This window comes from Phalaenopsis equestris, unplaced genomic scaffold, assembly GCF_001263595.1.
Source record: "Phalaenopsis equestris unplaced genomic scaffold, ASM126359v1 Scaffold234130, whole genome shotgun sequence".
Classification (NCBI taxonomy): Eukaryota; Viridiplantae; Streptophyta; class Magnoliopsida; order Asparagales; family Orchidaceae; genus Phalaenopsis; species Phalaenopsis equestris.
In genome coordinates this window covers 177,840-197,403 of record NW_018252054.1, presented here as the reverse complement: position 1 = coordinate 197,403, position 19,564 = coordinate 177,840, and the positions used below count along the sequence as shown (strand labels likewise).

Here is a 19,564-nt window from a genome sequence, read left to right as displayed (position 1 = left end):
AGGATTGTTCAATGAGGTTTACACCTTATTGGGTACTAAATGAGGTTATGCCTCAGATTATGCAAGGCATGCCTCAAAACCCACCTCGCTCGGTTATTGTTAGACACGCGCAATGCGATCTAGTTTTATTTCAATAAATATAAGTAAAATAACCCTAATAAATCCTTCAGACTACACAATGTATGCTATGGCAACTATCAACATAGTAATCATTCAAAAATCCAATTAATATTCTTATTAACTATTATTGATTAAATATGAGAAAGTGATATTAGAGTTAACCCAAATCACAATGTTAAGAAAATATTGTTGCTAAAATTAAAAGGATATTACAAACATAGATACTTGAAAAAAGAAAGACAACGACACAAACAAAAAGACAACTTGGGCAATGATTGAATGAGGTGGGCTGCATGTCGAGATAGTGAAAATAGAGAGCTGTAGGTGGTATGGAGGCCTAGCGGTATCAAAGGGGTGGTCTTGCGACTAGTCAACGAGTTGAGAGGCTGTCGAGGCAACAAATAGTAAGTGGTTCGATAGTAGGCAATTAAACTGTTTTTGGGAGGGAGAGGGGGAGGGGGGGGGTGCGGCAACAAGCAGGGGACAAGAAGAAAAGGACGGAACACAATGAGAAAATAACCACCTTGAAGCAAGATATAACCAGAGCACGACCTGCACTCAAATACAACCCTAGTGGGAGATGACGGTGGGGAGATGCCGACAATAAAAATCTGAAGCCAAAAACTGACCTGAACACAAAAAATAACATCTATAGTCTTATGGTAAAGAGGAGTGCGCCTCGCTCGAGCTAGAAGGGAACCGTGCGCAGAAAGGATTGCTCGACCTTCCCCCCACCTAGACCGAGTCGATTGTGTGCGGCATTTGCCGTACCTGCGCGTCTTGGGCGCACCAGTGCTGGGCACAGGTCTCCGACGTCAGAAAAAATAATTGAAATTCATTAGAAGTTATATTACGAAATAATTTATTTTTGCTAAAATTTATGAGGATTGGATTTATTTCCTTAGATTGAATTTATTTCGTTTCCTATTTTAAATTTATTACATTGGATTGAATTTATTTCTTTGAATTTGATTTATTTCCTTCCCCTATTTTAGGCTTTCCTACTTTATGTCATGTCCTTTATGCCTAAGTAAATATCATGAATTGATCAATTGAAGATAAAAGTGATATATCTTTCCTTTCATAATTATTTTCTTTTTCTTGTCTTTCGTATTCCATGATTCATGTAAAAACATTTATACCTCTTTCTCCTATTAATAAAATAATTTTGCGAAATTATGAAATCAACATGATATCAAAGCCTTAAAGCAAATCCTAAAGTCTTCTACAGTCAGAAACATCCTATTCCCTACAACCGACAATCTTTGTCGTGCTGCAGACCCTTCCTCAACCTCCTCTTTTTAGTTTTTTTCGCCGAAAAATTCCTCTCCTTGCAGACCCCTCCAAAATTTCCTCCTATAGCTTGTCCCACTGTTAGAATTCCCTCATGCAGTCTTTCCTATCAGAAAAATTCCCTCCTGCAACCATTCCCGCTGCCGACTCCTTCCTATGCGGTCCGCTAACCGTTGAAACTCCCTCCATGTAGGCCCTAGCCGCAAGAACTCTCCCTGCAGGCCCTAGCTGCCAAAACTCAATAACACGATAACTAATCGTGGAAACCTCCTGCATGCCATCCACTGTTATTTTTCCCAGCTGTCGGCCCCTTCTTCTAGTTGGAATCCTGTCCTTGCAAAGTTCGATCACAAGATTCACTGATGGCTCTCCCGTCGAAGGCTGGAAACTCCTGCTGCTGCGGTTTTTCTGCTGACGCCTGTTGCTGAACCTTCTTGCATGCTACTACAGACTTCCCTGTTGTTTCCCAAAAGGTTTCTGCAGTTTTTTTTTTTGTTTCCTGTAGCCTTTGCTTCAGCCGCCGCAGCACAGACGATTCTACCAACATCACCGCGACTCTTCTTCTTGTCTGAGGCAACGGCGAACCCCACTACTAGCTCTCGTCATCAGATTGTGATCGTTGTAGATCTGAGCGAAGAAAGTGCCTATGCTGTGAATTAGGTTGTCTAGAATTACCTTCGAGTTGGCGATGTTGTCATCCTCCAACATATTTGCTCAACTTCTGTTGTCTATGGTGCTGATTGGGGATCGATAGACCTCTCTGTTTCGACGGCCCACTGTTGCCACTAAAGTGATTGACTCAGGGCAGTCGCGATAGGAACCTGAGGAAGATTTTAACACCTTCACAATCACCAAAGAACAACATCTTGTCCAACAGCATGTCGAGTCTCATATCCCCTTCAAGATCCACATTGTAAAGGACTATGACAAGGAGAGGCTCTACCTCGAGTAGAGAAGCTTGGGTTTAGTGCTGTTATTATGGGCAGTAAAGAATTTGGAGCTTTTAAGAGGAGCAACAAAGGGAGACTTGGCAGCATCAACGATTATTGTGTTCACCACTGTGTTTGCCTTGTGGTGGTAGTAATGTACAATGACGAAGCTGCAAGGGGCTAGACTGAAGATGCAGTCACTTCCAATGCTATAAGTACTAAACAATTAACAAGGCTCTGGATTTTTTTCCCGCACCAGATCCTTTTTCAGAGCTTTTTTTTTCCTGTCATAGCCTAACAACTGGCGCTTTTCCTAGGTGCAGACCCTTATCTAAAGCTTTTTTTTTCTTACTATAGCCCTACCTTCAATGTTTTTCCTGCAGCCAGCCCTCCTTTGGAACTTTTTTCCTGCAACAATCCCTTCTTCAAAACTTTTTCCTATAACAGTCCCTCCTCCAGAGCATTTTCCAGCAAATAAGCCCTCCGGAAATTTTTCCCAAAGCAGACCCTCCATAACTTTTTTCGTGCAACAGGCCCTCCTTTGGAGCTTATCCCCGCAACAAGTCCTTTTCCAGAGCTTTTTCTTGTAGCAGACCTTCCTCCGACACTTTTCATGACCCTCCTCCGGAACTTCTTTCCTACAACAGTCCCTCCTTCGGAACTTTTTTCCTGCAGTCGTCCCTCCTCCGGAGCTTTTTTCCTGCAATCGTACCTCCCTGCAATAGGCACTCTTCCGGAGCTTTTTTCTGAAGCAGCACGCCACTAGAGCTTTTCCTGAAGCACGCTCTTCTCCTGAGCTTTTCCCTTTCCCTACAGCAGACCTTCCTCCGGAGCCATTTCTTACAGTAGGCCCTACTCCAGAGTTTTTTCCTACAGACCATACTCTGTAGCTTTTCTGTAGATTGCTTACTTCCCTGCAAACTTTTTTGTAGCATTACCTGTATAAACCTTCCACATATCTACAAACACTACAGAAACTACAATAAAAACAACCACAGTCAACAAGAAGTTAGCTGTACGTTGTCTACTTCCCTGCAAACTTTTATGCAACATTACCTTTATGAGTATTTCGCCTACCTATAAGCACTGCAGAAACTGCAGTCAACTATAAATATCCCTAACTACTCTTGGGGTTTATTATCCAGTATGAGATAAAGATTTCAATTTCTACCTCAAAGAATCTTTCTCCCCCATTGTTTGATATTTTCAAATTCAAGTTGAATATGGTTGTGAACCATGTTTCAACTTGAGAGGGAGCATTAGAAAGTATATTAGAAAATAATTTATTGCTGTTAGAAGTTATGAAGACTAGTTTTATTTACTTGGATTAGATTTATTTCTTTTCCTATTTTAGATTTTCCTATTTTATATCATTTCTTTTATCTCCAAGTAATTATTATGACTTGATTAATTTGAGATATATGTGTTATATGTTTCCTTTCATGATTATTTCCTTTTTCTTGTCTTTCTTATTCAAGGATTCACGTAAGGGTATTTATACCCCATTTCATATCAATAAAACAATTCTGCTAAATTCTGAAAATCAACTATATTAAAGATGAGAAGTGAGATAAAATGGGCACAATTGAGATTAAAAAAAAGAAAAAGGAAATAGTTATGTTGGTAATTGGAATGAAGACCCATTGAGTGATGAGAGTGATGATGACTTTTAAATTTAAAATTTATAATTTTGGTACTTTATTATGTTCAAGTTTTGATGAAGGGTAGTAGATGTGGTAGAAATACTAGTTGTATTGAACTACATTGAGTTATTTGTATAACACTTCTCTTTTTATAATTTGATATTTGAAATGACAACACATTGCTCCTTATTTCAAATAATTTGTTATTTTTACTATGTTAGGGTGTTAATATATTACTTTTAGGGGATTTACATACATACTATCAAATTCTCACATATTTACGTATCTAACACCAAAGATTTGCTTTTTACATTTATACAACCCAAATCTTCCATATCACATAAACAATACCACTATTTTAACTTTTAAAATGTCAAATACACCTTTTTATGAATAGATAAGGTAGCATACAAGTAAAAATTGAAGTTTAGGTGCTAGGTATGTAAATACATAAGAATTAAGTGGTATGCATGAAAATCTTCCTTCTAAAGTACTATTAGGTTGGAATGCTAATAAGTTTCTTCTTACTATATAATTTGCGCTTAAAGCAACACTTGTTATTTTGTGATTTGTCGATCTCAAGCTTACACCACAAAATGCCTCGACGCTTACTCCTTACCTCGCTGATGAAAAGTACTTGAATAAAATTAAAAAGTACTTAAGGAATTGAAGCAAGGGAGTATTTTAGTTAAATTCTATTAAGGAATTTAATAATTATCAAACTTACATTTCAATTAAAAAATAATGACAAAATGATGAATTCGTAAACAGAGATGAACAAAATTGCTGTGATCAAAGTGGCAAAGTTCAAATTTTTGGGCCAAAAACTTGGAAAATGATATATGGGCCTATTTTAAATATACAACATAAATACAAACCAATCATGTGTCAGAAAACAAAGGGTAAAATCGAAGACAAAACGCAAATAATAATATTCATACAACTATAAGCTGGTCTGAAAAAAGCTTAGGTATCATAATTTCCAAACAAAATTTCAGTAACATAAATCAGTTCTCAAGAAAGAGAATAAGGGGCATATCTCCATAAAATCACATTCATAAATATGATGAAGGGCATAGAAAAAGCAGTTCACATAAAATACAACACTTTAATATGAAAAGAAGTTCGAAGTTTTACATCATGTTAGCACACATACCTCCCAAAAACGACCTGGCACTTCTTTGAGAATGCATTCCAGTAACACTTGGTGGGATGCTGACACAGAATCACCCAACGTTACACAAAGTTTAACTGTTGCCTTTGCAGCCTGAAGTATCATAATAAAATATCGTAAGCTACCATAATAAAGAGGATATCGGTACAATTTTTAAACTTATACCTTCCTTTTACTAGCCCAAGATGATGAGGACATGTAATTAAAAACTAAGGAAACAATATCTTGCAGATATAATTGAAGAGTGACACGTTCACTGGTCGAATTATCCTCCCATAGCTCCTCATATAAGGTACTAACATCTTTATCATCTTCAAATCTGGCAATGGCAAGTTGAGAGGAAATCTTATAAAGTACCATATACAGTTTTTGCAAAAGATACCAAAGTTCTAGGAGCTCAGAATGAGGTTTTTAAACAAACCAATTCACTCAGTAGACAACTTCATTAACTGTTTAAATTCATTTAATAACCTAATCAGACAAACTTGAGCATAATTTAAGAAGCTGATATATGGCTGAACAAATTTAAGTTTGACATCCAACTGAACAAAATTGAACAGTATCCTGTTTGTTTATTAGCTTCAACAATACTGTTCGCTTCTGATGTAACAAGTACTTGGCTAAGAATAGGATGAAGTAGTCATCTGATGCTTTCATGACGCATATATATTTTCTCGTTAAATGTTCTGATATTAAACTTATATATAAGCCTAAAAGAAACATATTAATAAAGGCACAGGTATGATGGATGCTCGTTATAATTACAAATTATACAAACTTATTTAATTCAATGTCTTCAGTTTTAATAACGTTTGAATGCTAAACACCAACAAAAACATAGAATTGAATTAGTTTAGTTTCTTATGAATAATTATGCATAATTTAACAGGCTCGAAATTTCATATGAACAAATCAAATATATTTTCAGGATTAATTAAAGCTCAATATGGCTTAAGCATGTTTAAAAATAATAAATAAAAAAGCTTGACTATGATTTTTTAACTCAAATAATGTTTAAGCCTTAAGGTTGCCGTAATCAGGGTAAAAATGAATCGACAAAAGTTACAAACCAGAATATATTGGTGTTCAGCACAACTAGTTAAGAAACCAACTCAAAACTCATTCAATAAAGTTGACAATGAGAGCTCATCTCCATTATTTTCATTTTAATAATGTTTAAATATTGAAACACCAAAAACAAACCGAGTAAACTCATGTAAATTCTTGTGAATAATTGTGCATGATTTAAGAAGCATTATTAAACATCAACAAATCAAATATATTTTCTTAAGATCAATTAAAGCTCGATTATGGCTTGAGCAAGTTAAAAAGATTATATAAATAATCATGAACATGATTGTAAATTCAAATCAGGCTTAACATTGGCTCGTGCTGGATAAAAAAAAATACATTAGCGAACTCGAACAAAGATGCACTTCGGGCAGCAAGTTAACAACTTTACACAGAAATCAATCAATAAGCTTGACAATGACAACATATTATTGAAGGGATAGATTCAAAGATTAAATAGTAAGAAGCTCAATCTGTCCTAATCAACAATGCTGTCTTTCTAAACTTTATATGCCATCAATTAATTCCTAATTCTTATAGATGCTTGATCAATGGCTAATTTTTATAAAAATGGATAAAACGCATGTTGAGTAATTTTCAGATTGTAGACCAAGCAAATAGAATAATAATAGTACATTTAAGGACAATAAAAGGCAGAATAATTAAAGAGAAATCTCGAGGATAATACTTGTTCTCGTACTACAGAAAAAAATTTTCCATTTCATCATATATATAAGATCCAGAAATTATTTGTTTAGTGCCAAACACTCAGCCGCACCTCCTAGCAACTTAACAACTTTACACAAACTTCAATCAATAAACTTGACAATGACAACATATTACTGAAGGTATAGATTCAAAGATTAAATAGTAAGAAGCTCAATCTGTCCTAATCAACAATGCCGTCTTTATAAACTTTATATGCCATCAATTATATCCTACTCATTCTAGATGCTTGATCAAAGGTAATTTTTTATAAAAATGGGTAAAGCGCACGTTGCGAGTATTTTTCAGATTGTAGACCAATTAAAATAGAATAATAATACTACATTAAAGGACAATAAAAGTTAGAATAATTAAAAACCTCGAGGGGAATGCTTGTTCTCCACCTAGAGAAATTTTTTTCCATTTCATATATGTAAAATCTAGAATCTATTTGTTTAGTGCCAAACACTCAGCCGCACCTCCTATAAAATCGTAGAGTCTATTCTCAGCCATGCTGATGGAGATAAAAGCAGCAATCCATCTACAGGGGCTAGGGATAATATTTGGCAAAAATTTCTTCCTTAGTTTTTAATCATGAATACCAACAAAAAAAATTAAGAGCACGAACATAATCAGATTATAAAAAAATCTCAGATATAAAATTTCACAGCTTTTCAATAAAGTTCAAGCACCACATTTAGTAAAGTTAAAAATATTATTATTATTAAGATTTTTTTTTTTTTTTGAGAAAGCTCAAAGGCTAATTTGTTAAAAGGAAATAAGAATACATAAAGATTGTGTGGAATGGCTGAACAATGACACCCGTCCCCCACGATAACCATCACATACAAAATGTTTCAAAAAAGTTAGAAATACAGAAAAATACAAGATACCTAAACAAAAGAAATGCCAAAAAAACGTAGTATTAGGTAGCTAGAGAGCGACCCAATTTTCCTTTGACCCTACCTCTAGTTCTAGGAAAAGAGCCAGATAATAAATTGGTAAGATGAGTGTCATTGCCAGTAGTGACCAAAGTATCATCCAATAAGTTTCTAAGCTCGAGTCGGCCTCCAATCTTCTTCTTCCTCCTGGAATAGACCAGTCATTCTTCATCCGAATATTGGCTTGTCTGATCAGTAGATTGGTCTAAAGTGTGTCGGACATGCGTAGGATGTTTAACATTAGAAGTAACCGCTTGTTGTACCAGCTGATCTTTAATTGAATCAAAGAAACACTCCCGTGTGTCTTGGCATGTAAGTAAGTCTTCAATAACAGTGAGCAGTATAAGCACTTTTGGATCTGTACTTGCACTATGATGTTCTTCATCAGGAACTGCGATGTTGGGTAAAGGATCGGTTTGCACCTTCTCAGCAGGGATGGTAGGTGATTGATCTTTAGCGATATCCAAAACCTGTCCTGCGATAGCTTTCCCTCCAGATAGAACAGATATGTCCAGAGTAGTGGGATTAGATCCATCCTTATTCACTTGATCTTTAGATTTCAAATTAGGATGAAACTTATGATATTTATCGTGTATGCCCAAACATCTTACAATGAGAGCAGTAAGGCGGACTATTCTCCATGACGATTTTTTGTCAATATCCATTATGAGTTGTGCCCAACCATACTTCAGTAACGTCAGATAAAGTAATATTTTTTTCCACAAGTATTCTGACCACAAAAGGTTTGGTTAGGTTGAAAGTCGGTAGATCTAACTTCATAGGGTCTCCAAGTATGGCCCGAATAGAGTAAAAAACTTGATGATGAAAAAAGTGCAGCTTGAGACCTGGTAGAGTGAACCATACTGATACAGTAGGAGGTTCATGATTAGGGGCAAAATCAGGAGACCACTTGAGTAGCTTCATTCATTTACCAGCAATGCTAAGATATTTTTTGGAGAAAATCCGAGTGTAGTCTTCAGCCACAATTAATTAGATCAATAAATGTCTCACATCCATGAGCCCCACTTTCCTGCTAATTTAAAATCATCAAACATTTTCCTGATAACTTCCATAGGTGGGCGCCCCCACTGAAATTTTCCAATATGTGCAAACTTGAATTTGTTAGTCAAGATAGAAATTTCCAACTCCGAGAAAAAAATTGTTGTTTTCTCACTTTTCCTACTTGCATTCTTAATAAATGGGTAATCACTTGTACCATCGCGATATTCCTTATAACTTGAGTGTAAGACAACCGCCGTTTTCACCTGAGGATTTCCCACCACGTGGGAAAAGGAGGCTTTGACAGGTTCAACTGAAGAAGGAAGCTCCATAACAACTTATAAGCCTTGCCAAGTCGGTCAGAGGGCAGGTCAGAAATCGAAGAGACTAAAACTCGGTGCAGTCGAGCTGTCGAGCTGAGTCGAGAAGGAAGACGAAAGGAGGAAACGAGGCGACCCCTTCCCGTCTTCCGTGAGATGTAATTGAATAGAACGACGAGATGCGAACTCTGTTGGAGAGGCGACGAGACGCGAGCATCGGTTTCAAATAGAGATGACGACGACGGAGAGGAGAGACGAAGCTGGAGAAATGATCTTGCGGTAAGGTAAGGGTTGCTAGGGTTCGACATGGATCGAAACCCTAATAGTGTGTGTGTGTGTGTGTGTGTGTGTGTGTCACGATGGCGTCGTCTTCCTTCGCGCTCGACTCTGTCACATGACGAACTCTAGCAATAGTTACGGCTTTGAAGCCTCTTTTCCCGCTTAATCCCCCCTGAATCCCCTTCCTTCCCCCCCTTCCTCGTTTTTCCAGGCTTTGCGGCCCGGCTCGTCTCCCGTCTTCTAGTCTCACGAGCTTTCCTGGCTCAGGAGCTCCCGACTCTACGGCTCGTCTTCCCGTCTCGCGAGTACAATTCGTCTTCCCGTCTTGCGGGTACAGTTCGTGATTTTCGCGGCTCCTCTGTTGCTCGTTCTGTCTTACAGTGTGTTCTCCTTTTCAACTTCGACTGTTTTAAAGCGACTTTTCTCGTGTTTATCAGAGCTGCTTTCTTCTCTGTTCTTAACGCTGCACCTCTATCCGCCACACCGGATGACTTCAAACAGATCGTATGCAGCTGCCCTTGCGAGTGTTCATGCCTCAGGTCCACCTAAATCGTGCCCTTTCCCTCTTTTGTTTGAGTGGACGGAGAACATCAAGAAACCTGGTAGGAAGCATGGGAAACCTACCATCTTTTCTATAGAAGCTGAAGATATTCAACTTACTTCTTGCTGTCGTCTGAATTTAGTTGAAAAATTTTTATATGATTATCCCAAAACGGAGCTTATTCGCAAGAAATTTGAACTTATGCACCTTATTTGGGATTCAAAAATTGGATTATTAAATGAGAGACATTTTTATTCAAATTAATAATGAAGAAAATTACACACGCTTATTTTGCTAGAAGGATAAACTGAATTGAAAACAAAGCAATGAAGATTCTGAAATTGTCTGTGGATTTTGACCTACAGACGGAACCGCCAATCATTCTGGTTTTAATTTGCCTCCCTGGTCTGAAATTTCATTCCCTGGTCTGAAATTTCATTATGAAATTTCATTATTTTTCTAAAAAAATATTGTACTCTATTGCCTCAGCTTATGGTAAGCCACTCAAGACGGACATTCCTACTTTCAATCTTTTCCGTTCATCTGAAACCAGAGTACTTGTTGCAAAAGAAATTACTTCTTCCGTTTATGAGGAAATTTGGTTGGACACACAACACCATAGATATTGGCAGAAGGTAGAGATTGAGCATTTTTCTCGTATTGTTCAAACCGTCGTATGTTCGGTCACTCCAGTTCTCAATGTCATCATTTACACCCTCATCTCAGACCAAAATAATAAAGTGCTTCGCTCGAGGCTGTGATTTCATCTCCTCCTGATCAGTTCCAAGTTATTGACACTATTGATCATCAAAAATATGACGTTACTATCTCCGCAGGCAATATGTAAATCATTCAGTCTCGACACAATGTTGTAGCTCCCCGTCTTTAAAATCTCTTATCGTGGAGGCGAGAGAGATTCTTTAAACTCCTTCTGCCCTAGAACCTATCACTGATATTACAGGTGAAAATACTTTTACTACTTTACTATCGCCTCACCAAGTCTAGAAAGATGTCAAGGTTACTCAGACCCATGGGGATCATGATATGCAACGGCCTACACCTGTCCGGTAACCTTTGCACCAATCCATTGATCAGATGAGTCAATCCTCAGATGAGGAATGACAGGTCTACACATCCAGGAGGACGAAGAGGAATGAAGACCTACTTGAGCTCAAAAATCTGATGGATGATACTTTGGTTACATTGGGTAATGGTACGCAACTTAACAATTTGTTAGTCGACTCCCTTCTGAGAACTAGATGCAAGGGGAGGACTAAAGTGGAACATCTCTAGCACTTTTGCACCTGTTTGTGGTGTTGGGTAATGTGGAGACCCGGTCCACCGAATTTAATTAGTTTCTTAACTAAATATCTCACCTACCGCTCACCTACCACACCCACCTACCGCTCACCTATCACATTCCACCTACCGCTCACCTACCTCCCACCTACCGCTCTCATGTTTTCTATAAATAGTCTTTTTTGGTTTAAAGGAAATGCAAGTCAAGCAAGGCCAAGCCAAGTCATCTTGAGAGCTATGAGAGCTAAGAGAAAAAGAGGAAGAGAGAGAAAGGGAGAGAAAAAAATAGAAATTTTCTTCTAAATGTCGAGGCATTCGACGGTGTAATTCCTTGAAGAAATAAATCCTCTGCAGCTCCGTGGACGTAGGCAAATTTGTCGAACCACGTAAATTTGTGTCGCTCTGGTGTTTTTTCTGAGTGTAATTTTTCTCGTTCTATTTTTCGTTTTATTTTCTTCGTTTTTCACAACAACTAGTATCAGAGCTTTGGTCGAATCTAAGGAAGAACGATGGGCGGAGACGAAGTGATGACATTGGGGATCGAGAAGTTCAATGGCATAGGCATGTTCAATGGCATAGATTTTGCTTACTGGAGGATGCAGATAGATGACTACCTCTATGGGAAGAAACTTCATCTTCCGTTACTGGGAAAGCGACCAGAAAAAATGGATGAGGCGAAATGGAATCTGTTGGATCGACAGGTTCTGGGGGTTATACGATTAACCCTGTCGAGATTGGTTGCCACAACTTCATCAAGAAGAGGACTACTGCAGATCTCATGGCGACTTTATCAGGCATGTATGAAAAGCCATCAGCGACTAACAAGGTTCATTTGATGAAAAAGTTATTCAACTTGAAGATGGCGAAATGTTTCTCTGTTGCTCAACACCTGAATGATTTCAATACTATCACAAATCAAATGTTTTCTATTGATATTGATTTTGATAATGAGATATGTGCGCTGATATTATTGGCTTCATTGTCAAATAGCTGGAAAGCTATGAGGATGACAGTCAGCAGTTCTGCAGGTAAATCTAAGTTGAAATATGATGATATTCGTGATTTGATTTTGACTGAGGATGTGCGCATGAAGGAATTTGGCAAGACCTCGTGTTCAAGTTCGGCGCTGAATGTTGATTTCAGAGGAAGATCACATGACAAAAAAATCAAACAGAAGAAGATTAAAATCAAAGTCTGGTCAGCAGGCAACCTGTTGGAATTGTGGGCTGGCCACAAAATAAAATTGTAGGAATCCTAAGAAGAAGGAGAATGATAACACTAATGTTGTAACTGAAGAAATACATGATGCACTATTTCTGACAGTTTACAGTTCTGTTGATGACTGAATACTGGATTCAGGGGCTTCCTTCCATACAGTTAATACGAAATTATGTTGTAGGTAACTTTGAGAAGATATATCTGGCTGACGAAAAAGCTCTGGACCTGGTGGGAATGAGAGACATTGATATTGCACTCCCTAACAAGAGCAAATGGATTTTGCAAAAGGTCAGACACATTCCTGAGTTGGAGAAAAACCTCATCTCTATTGGGCAACTCAATGAAAGTAGTCATTCGGCAGTGTTCTCAAAAAACACCTGGAAGGTTACCAAAGAAACATTAGTACTGGCTCGGGGCAAGAAAACCGACACACTATATATGACTACAGGTTTACTCAAGCGATGACACATGAGTGTGCATTATGGGGAAGCAGAAGAATGTTATTTTCCTGAAAAGTGGTAGAGCGCCAAATACAGAAAAACTGGAATTTGTACAGACAAATAGTGAAGAACAACAGAGTTATGAAAAAAACTTGCAAGATGAAAATTCAAGAAAGTGGGAGCTGACCAAGAAGAAGGAGACAGATTCTCTACCAGGGAATCAGACTTGGGAGTTGGCAAAACTTCTATCAAAGAAGAAGGCATTACACAACAAGTGGGAGTACCGAGTGAAGACTGTGTTTGGTGGCAGTAAGAGGTACAAAGCTGGAGTTGTTGAAAAGGGCTTTCAACAGGGGCAGGATATTGCTCATGCAGTGGGAGTTGTAAGCAGATACAAGGTAACCCAGGAAAGAGCTTGGTGGTACGAGGCTACGCTGACGGTGATATGTCAACTGAGGCTGTTACTCGTGAGAAGCTGAAGTTGTGTCAACTTCAGCTCATCTTCTGGCATGAAGACAAGGGTTTCGAGTTGCAGATGTGAAGAATATCATGTTTAAAAAAAAATCGGTACAGTTAGTAGATGATGCATCTAGTGGGTGATGCATTCAGTGTCTCAGTCTCCAATTGGAAGAATTGTTGGGTAATGTGGAGACTCGGTCTACCGAATTTAATTAGTTTCTTAATTAAGTATCCCACCTACCGCTCACCTACCTTCCATCTACCGCTCTCATGGTTTCTATAAAATAAATAACATGGTTTCTATAAATAATCTCTTTTGGTTTAAAGGAAATGCAAGCCAAGCAAGGTCAAGCCAAGTCATCTCGAGAGCTAAGAGAAAGAGAGGAAGGAGAGAGGAATGGAGAGGAAAAAATAGAGATTTTCTTGTAAACGTCGAGACGCTCGACGGTGTAATTCCTCGCAGAAATAAATCCTCTGCAGTTCCGTGGAATTAGGCAAATTTGTCGAACCACGTAAATCTGTGTCGCTCTGGCGTTTTTTCTGAGTGCAATTTTTCTCGTTCCATTTTTCGCTTTATTTTCCTTGTTTTTCACAACAGGTGGCTTTTTGGCTTTTTATCTTTATGTATCTTTGCTTTATTAGGTTTTTCTTTTCTAATTTGTTAGTTGGGTCATCTTTTAGACTCTCTAATACAACATATCTGTACATTTTCCTCTTTAATATATATATATTAAAAAGGAAAAATTCATTGATTAAAAAAAAAGGATACAAAGATTTTAGTAAATGGGTACAAAGAGCTCACTCACAGGGATTACAAACGTATTACCCAAAAATGAAACAAAAAAAACTTTTAAATATGGTGGGTGTAGTCGGTGGATCTATCGCTTCCCTTTCCTCTGGATCTAGGGAGGGAGTCCAACAACATACTGAAAATTGTAATTATAAATAAATTGACAAACATAAATATTATAGTAAGGTAACAAAATACCAAATTGATGCAGGGCTTTCAGGGCGATGGATCGGTTGGACCACTCGAACCTGTTCAGTCAGGTGCGGAGCAAACCCCACTGGTCTAGATTTATCGGTTAGGGTTGTCTAACTCCCCTCCTCCCAATTATCAACTATATATATGTTATGCTATTGTCACTAGGATTCAGTTTTGATTGATTTTTTATCAGAACAACCTCTGGTTTCTCAATTTATAAATATATAAGTTATCCCGACTATAACTTATCCCGAGATAGTGTGTATCTTCCCTCTTTTCTATTTACCGCTGCTGCTCCAACATTCACCCTGCGGCCTAAAAGCTTCCCTTACCCTTGCAGCCCAACCACACGCCCTTTTTCCCATCCCGACCGTAACTCAGCTAGCCTCTTTCCTCCCTGCTGATACACCGAATCCCACCAAGCCTTCCTCCACCAATCCTGCTCCTCCCTTCTTGTAATAGCCCACAACCCTTCTAACTCAACATGGCTATCTCCTCCCAACCAGTCACCCTCCACCAATCCTGCTCCTCCCTTCTTGTAATAGCTCACAACCCTCTGCCAACTGTTTATTCGCTTTCCCCAGCCACAGTTTCTGCCAGAGCAACCTCTAATCCTCCCAGAACTGCCACCAACTCCTCTAACCTACTAGATAGCCATCACAGCTCCTTTCACCTATTTTTCCCGCTGCTGCCGGAGCCCACTTTCCACCCTCATGCCCTCACAACCTGGCTACCCCCTCCTAACCAGCCACCCTCCACCAATCCTGATCCTTCCTTCCCGTAACGGCCAACAACCCTCTACCAACTGTTTATTTGCTTTCCCCAGCCATAGTTTCTGCCAGAGCAACCTCTAATCCTCTCAGAACTGCCACCAACTCCTCTAACCTACCAGACAACCATCACAGCTCCTTTCAAATATTTTTCCCGCTGCTGCTGGAGCCCACTTTCCACCCTCATGCCTTCACAAACACCTTTAATCTAGCCACTACCTGCTGTCCAGCCCCCATCCACCACCCTCATCCTCGCTCTAGGGCGTTTTCTTATGTTTTTATCATTTATTTTCTCTTTTGGACAGTCGTCGTTGTAACCTATTTAAATTTCAACAATAATATTTTTGTTTCTACTGTGATTTGGGTTAACTCCGATATCATTTGGTATCAGAGTCAGCCTAACCCTAATCATATCCTAAGGTTTCCTAGCATCCGTCTTGCCCCTTCATCAAAAATTTCTTTCATGCTTCCAAACCATAGCCAAACATATCCTATCCCTAATTTCCCCCAGTTGATGTTCAAAATTAGCAACCCAAAATTATTTTTTTTACACTTTCACATTTCAACTATAAAACTGAACAATGCTATAAAAAAAGATAGATACAACAAGAAATATGTCGACTTCAATGGAAACTTGCAGACATTGAGGATAAAACTCAGGGGGGACTTAGCCTCGATGTTGATAAGGAAAGTCGAAGAGAAAAGAAATGAGAATTTCAACACATTCTATAGGAAGGCTTTCAGTGATGAAGAAGAGAGATCACGACTCATTGGGATGCAGTGTTAGAGGAGGCCGATAAAATAGAAAACCATGGAGGACACAAGGACTTCAGAATAAAGGTGGATTTACCATAGTTTGATGGAGGTATGGATCCAGACAACTTTATAGAATGAGTGCAATCGGTTGAGCAGTTCTTCGAGTACAAAAAGGTGGCAGAAGATAAAAAGGTAAAGCTTGCAACTATCAAATTGAGAAAGAGCGTCTCCTAGTGATAGGACAACTTGCAAAAGAAAAAGAGAGAAAGCAATGATAAGATTATTTAGTGCGAGAAGATGAGAAAGGAGATGCAGAGAAAATTCGTACCTTCTCACTATCGCCAGGATATGTTGCTGAGATCCCGCCACCTAAAGCAAAGAAACTTATCAATTAAGGAATTCACAACATAGTTTGATAAGTTGCAGATGAAGTATGATTTGGTCGAGCCAGAGGAGCACACCATAGCTAGTTATCTTGCTGGTCTGAAGCCAGCTATCAACGAAGTTGTGCAGCTGCAACCTTATTGGTCACTAGGAGATGCAAGATCTTAACACTGAAGGTGGAGAGACAACAGAAAAAGAGCAGGCAACCACCACTAGTCAAACATCTACCGACAGTTGGATACACCAGCAGGAGTACACCTTAGATTGTTGAGAAAACTAGTTCGAGTAAGGACTGAAACACCCGGAGTTAAAGAAATTCGTGAAGAGTAGCACGCCTACTACAGTTCTCGCCTAAAAATGATTTAAATGTCATGGATTTGGGCAAATCTCATCCAGTTGCCCGACGATACAAGTTATGTCTTTTATCGAATAGGGCGTTGTAGAGGAGATTAGCTGCGAGGAGACAGATGAGGAAAAGGGTGAGGCACATCATCTTCCACCTGATGAGAGTGAGATGCTCATGGTTCGACGGCTCTTACAGACTAAGAAGACGAGAGATTGGCAGTGCTTTATACATTCTGCACACGTACTGTGAAAGGGAACATATGCAGTCTCATAATCTATGGAGGGAGCAATAAGAACATGAAATCTACATAGACAGTGGTGAAATTGTCTTATGACTTAGATACTCCCAGTCATTTTCTCTGTCGTGGTTGAAGAAGGAGAATAGGATCAGCATTGACCGGAGGTGCCTAATGAAGTTTTCAATTAGGAGACAGCTGCAGGAATAGGTGTGATGTGATGTGGTACCCATGGATGCCTACCACCTATTATTGAGGAGACCGTGACAATTTGATAGGACTCATCATGACGAATTCAAAAACACTCATACCACCAAGGATAGGAAGTGCACCGTCCTTCTCGCTTCCGCGGAGTAATAGATCGTAGGCGCCCTTGCCTGCAGAGTAGAATCAATGAGACCAATTTTGGTGATGTCAGATGATGATGGACTGAGACACTAGCTCCAAACAAGGGACAATCACGAAAGAGAACATTTCAGGATATCACGATTGATAACTTATCACCACGACCACCATCGTTTAAGGAGGTTCTGCTACCCTCTCTTCAGATAAAGTTGAGTCGACCGTGAATTACTTTAGCAGTATTCAACAGTATACACATGACACACATACCCAACTCAAATCAGTAGGGGACTCCACATAAAACTCAAATCAGTAGGACTTCACATAACTCAAATCAGTAGGGGACTCCACATAACTCAAATCAGTAGGGGACTTCACATAACTCAAATCAGTAGGGGACTCCCAGAAGATTAGACTGATGTGGATGTTTGCGCATAAATGAAGAAAGATCCTCAGGTGCCTTGGGCGTCGGTGCAGTTGCAAGTGGGATTCAGATGATTTCCAGACTACAGTCATAGACCCTTCAACACTGAGAGGCTACAATAGCTCCATCGCCAATAACGAGTACACAAAAGCTTCGAAGAATGAGGTCAAAGCCCCTCCAACCTCTGAAAACTGACACTAATCTTGCTAGAGGGGATAAACCGGTTGAACCTTCTGAATCCGTTCAACAAAGGGGGAAGCAGGGGCGATTGTTCTAGATTTATGGGAAAGGGTTGTTGCCCATGAGGAGTTGCCTCGTCGAGCTGTGAGTTCTGCGGCTTTGACAACTGCAATTATTTGGCCCCGACCTTTCGGCTCACTAATTTTTTGTCGAGCAGTGCTTCTCTTGCTATGATGGAGCTTCCTTCGTCTACGGTTGAACCTGGCAAAATCTCCTCCTTTGCCCACGTGGTGGGTAATTCTCGGAGGGAGACAGCGATTGTCTTCCCCTTGAGTTATAAGGAGCAACAGGAAGGTGATTGTCCCTTTATCAAGATTGCAAGCAAGAAAGTGGGAAAGCAAGTACTTTTTTCTCTGAGCTAGAAATTTCATTCCTTACTGATAAATTCAAGTTTGCATTTATTAGAAAATTTCAATGGGGACACCCACTTATGGATGTTATCAGGAAAAGTTTTGATGATCTCAAATTAGCAGGAAAGTGGAAAGTAGACTCATAGATGGGAGACACATAATAATGCAACTAACCGTACCTAAAGACTACACTGAGATTTTTTCCAAAAAAATATCTCAACATGTAAACGCTGGTAAACCAATGAAGCTACTCAAGTGGTCTCTTGATTTTGACACCAAGCATGAATCTCCTACTGTACCGGTATGGTTTAGTCTACCTAATCTCAAACTGCATTTTCTTCATCATCAAGTTCTTTACTCTATTGGTGTCATACTTGAGGACCCTTTAAAGCTAGATCTACCCACTTTTAACCTAACCAGACCTTCTGTGGCCAAAATACTTGTTGAAAGAGATATTACTTTACCTGATGTTATTGAAGTCTTGTTGGGCACAACTCACAATGGGTATTAGCAACAAATTGTTATGGAGCATAACCTCGTTATTGTTCTCATTGTATGATGTTTGGGCACAACCTTGATAAATGCTATAAGCTTCATCATAATTTGAAATCTAAAGATCGCGTGAATAAGAATGGATCTGACCCCACTGCTTTGGATAAATCTGTTTCATCTGAAGAGAAAAATACCACAGAACAGGTTATGATGTCTAAGTTAATCGCCCCTGTGGATCCTCCCCCTGAAAATACTATTTCTGCGATCGATGAAAAGCTGGATGGCCCTGTTGAGCAACCTACAATTTCAAACCCTCCTTAGTTGCAGGAAGCATTAGGTGAAGATGAGACAATTCATGTTTCACACACACTTGAACCGACAATCGTTGCAACAGTTGGCAACCCTTCTTCTGGTTCTCATTAGCTTTTATCTGTCCGGCGTTCCGTTTTCCAACACGATAATCAGATGAGTCAGTCTTCTCAGGAGGAATGACAGGTCTATTCAAGGAGGAAGAAGAAGATTGGAGGCAAACTTCAGCTTCGGAACCTAATGGATGATACTTTGGTTACTTCGGGATATGACTCGGCACTCAACAATTTGTTATCTGGATCTCGCCCTAGAACTAGAGGCAGAAGCAGGACTAAACTGGCTCGTCCCTAGCTACTTTTCTGCGATTTTGATATCTTTTTTTTTTGGTTTCTCTGTATCGTTTATCTTTCGGGGTGTTTGTGTGTGTTGTATCGTATGGATAGGGTGCCTCTATTGGGCCCTCCTAATATATGATCGAATGGCGAAACCCAGAAGCAGAT

At 39.2% G+C, this 19,564-nt stretch overlaps 1 protein-coding gene across 2 annotated transcripts in view; it reads right to left on the bottom strand.

Annotated features, from left to right (window-relative positions):
* Positions 1-19,564, bottom strand: part of LOC110038840 (proteasome-associated protein ECM29 homolog) — a 192,424-nt gene that overhangs the window by 35,986 nt on the left and 136,874 nt on the right. For both annotated transcript variants that reach the window (XM_020743756.1, XM_020743757.1), the window contains exons 28-29: positions 5,325-5,478; positions 5,142-5,252 (exon numbers count right to left, since the gene is read on the bottom strand). In XM_020743756.1, the coding sequence (XP_020599415.1) occupies positions 5,142-5,252; positions 5,325-5,478 (265 nt within the window). The remainder of the gene's footprint in view (positions 1-5,141; positions 5,253-5,324; positions 5,479-19,564) is intronic.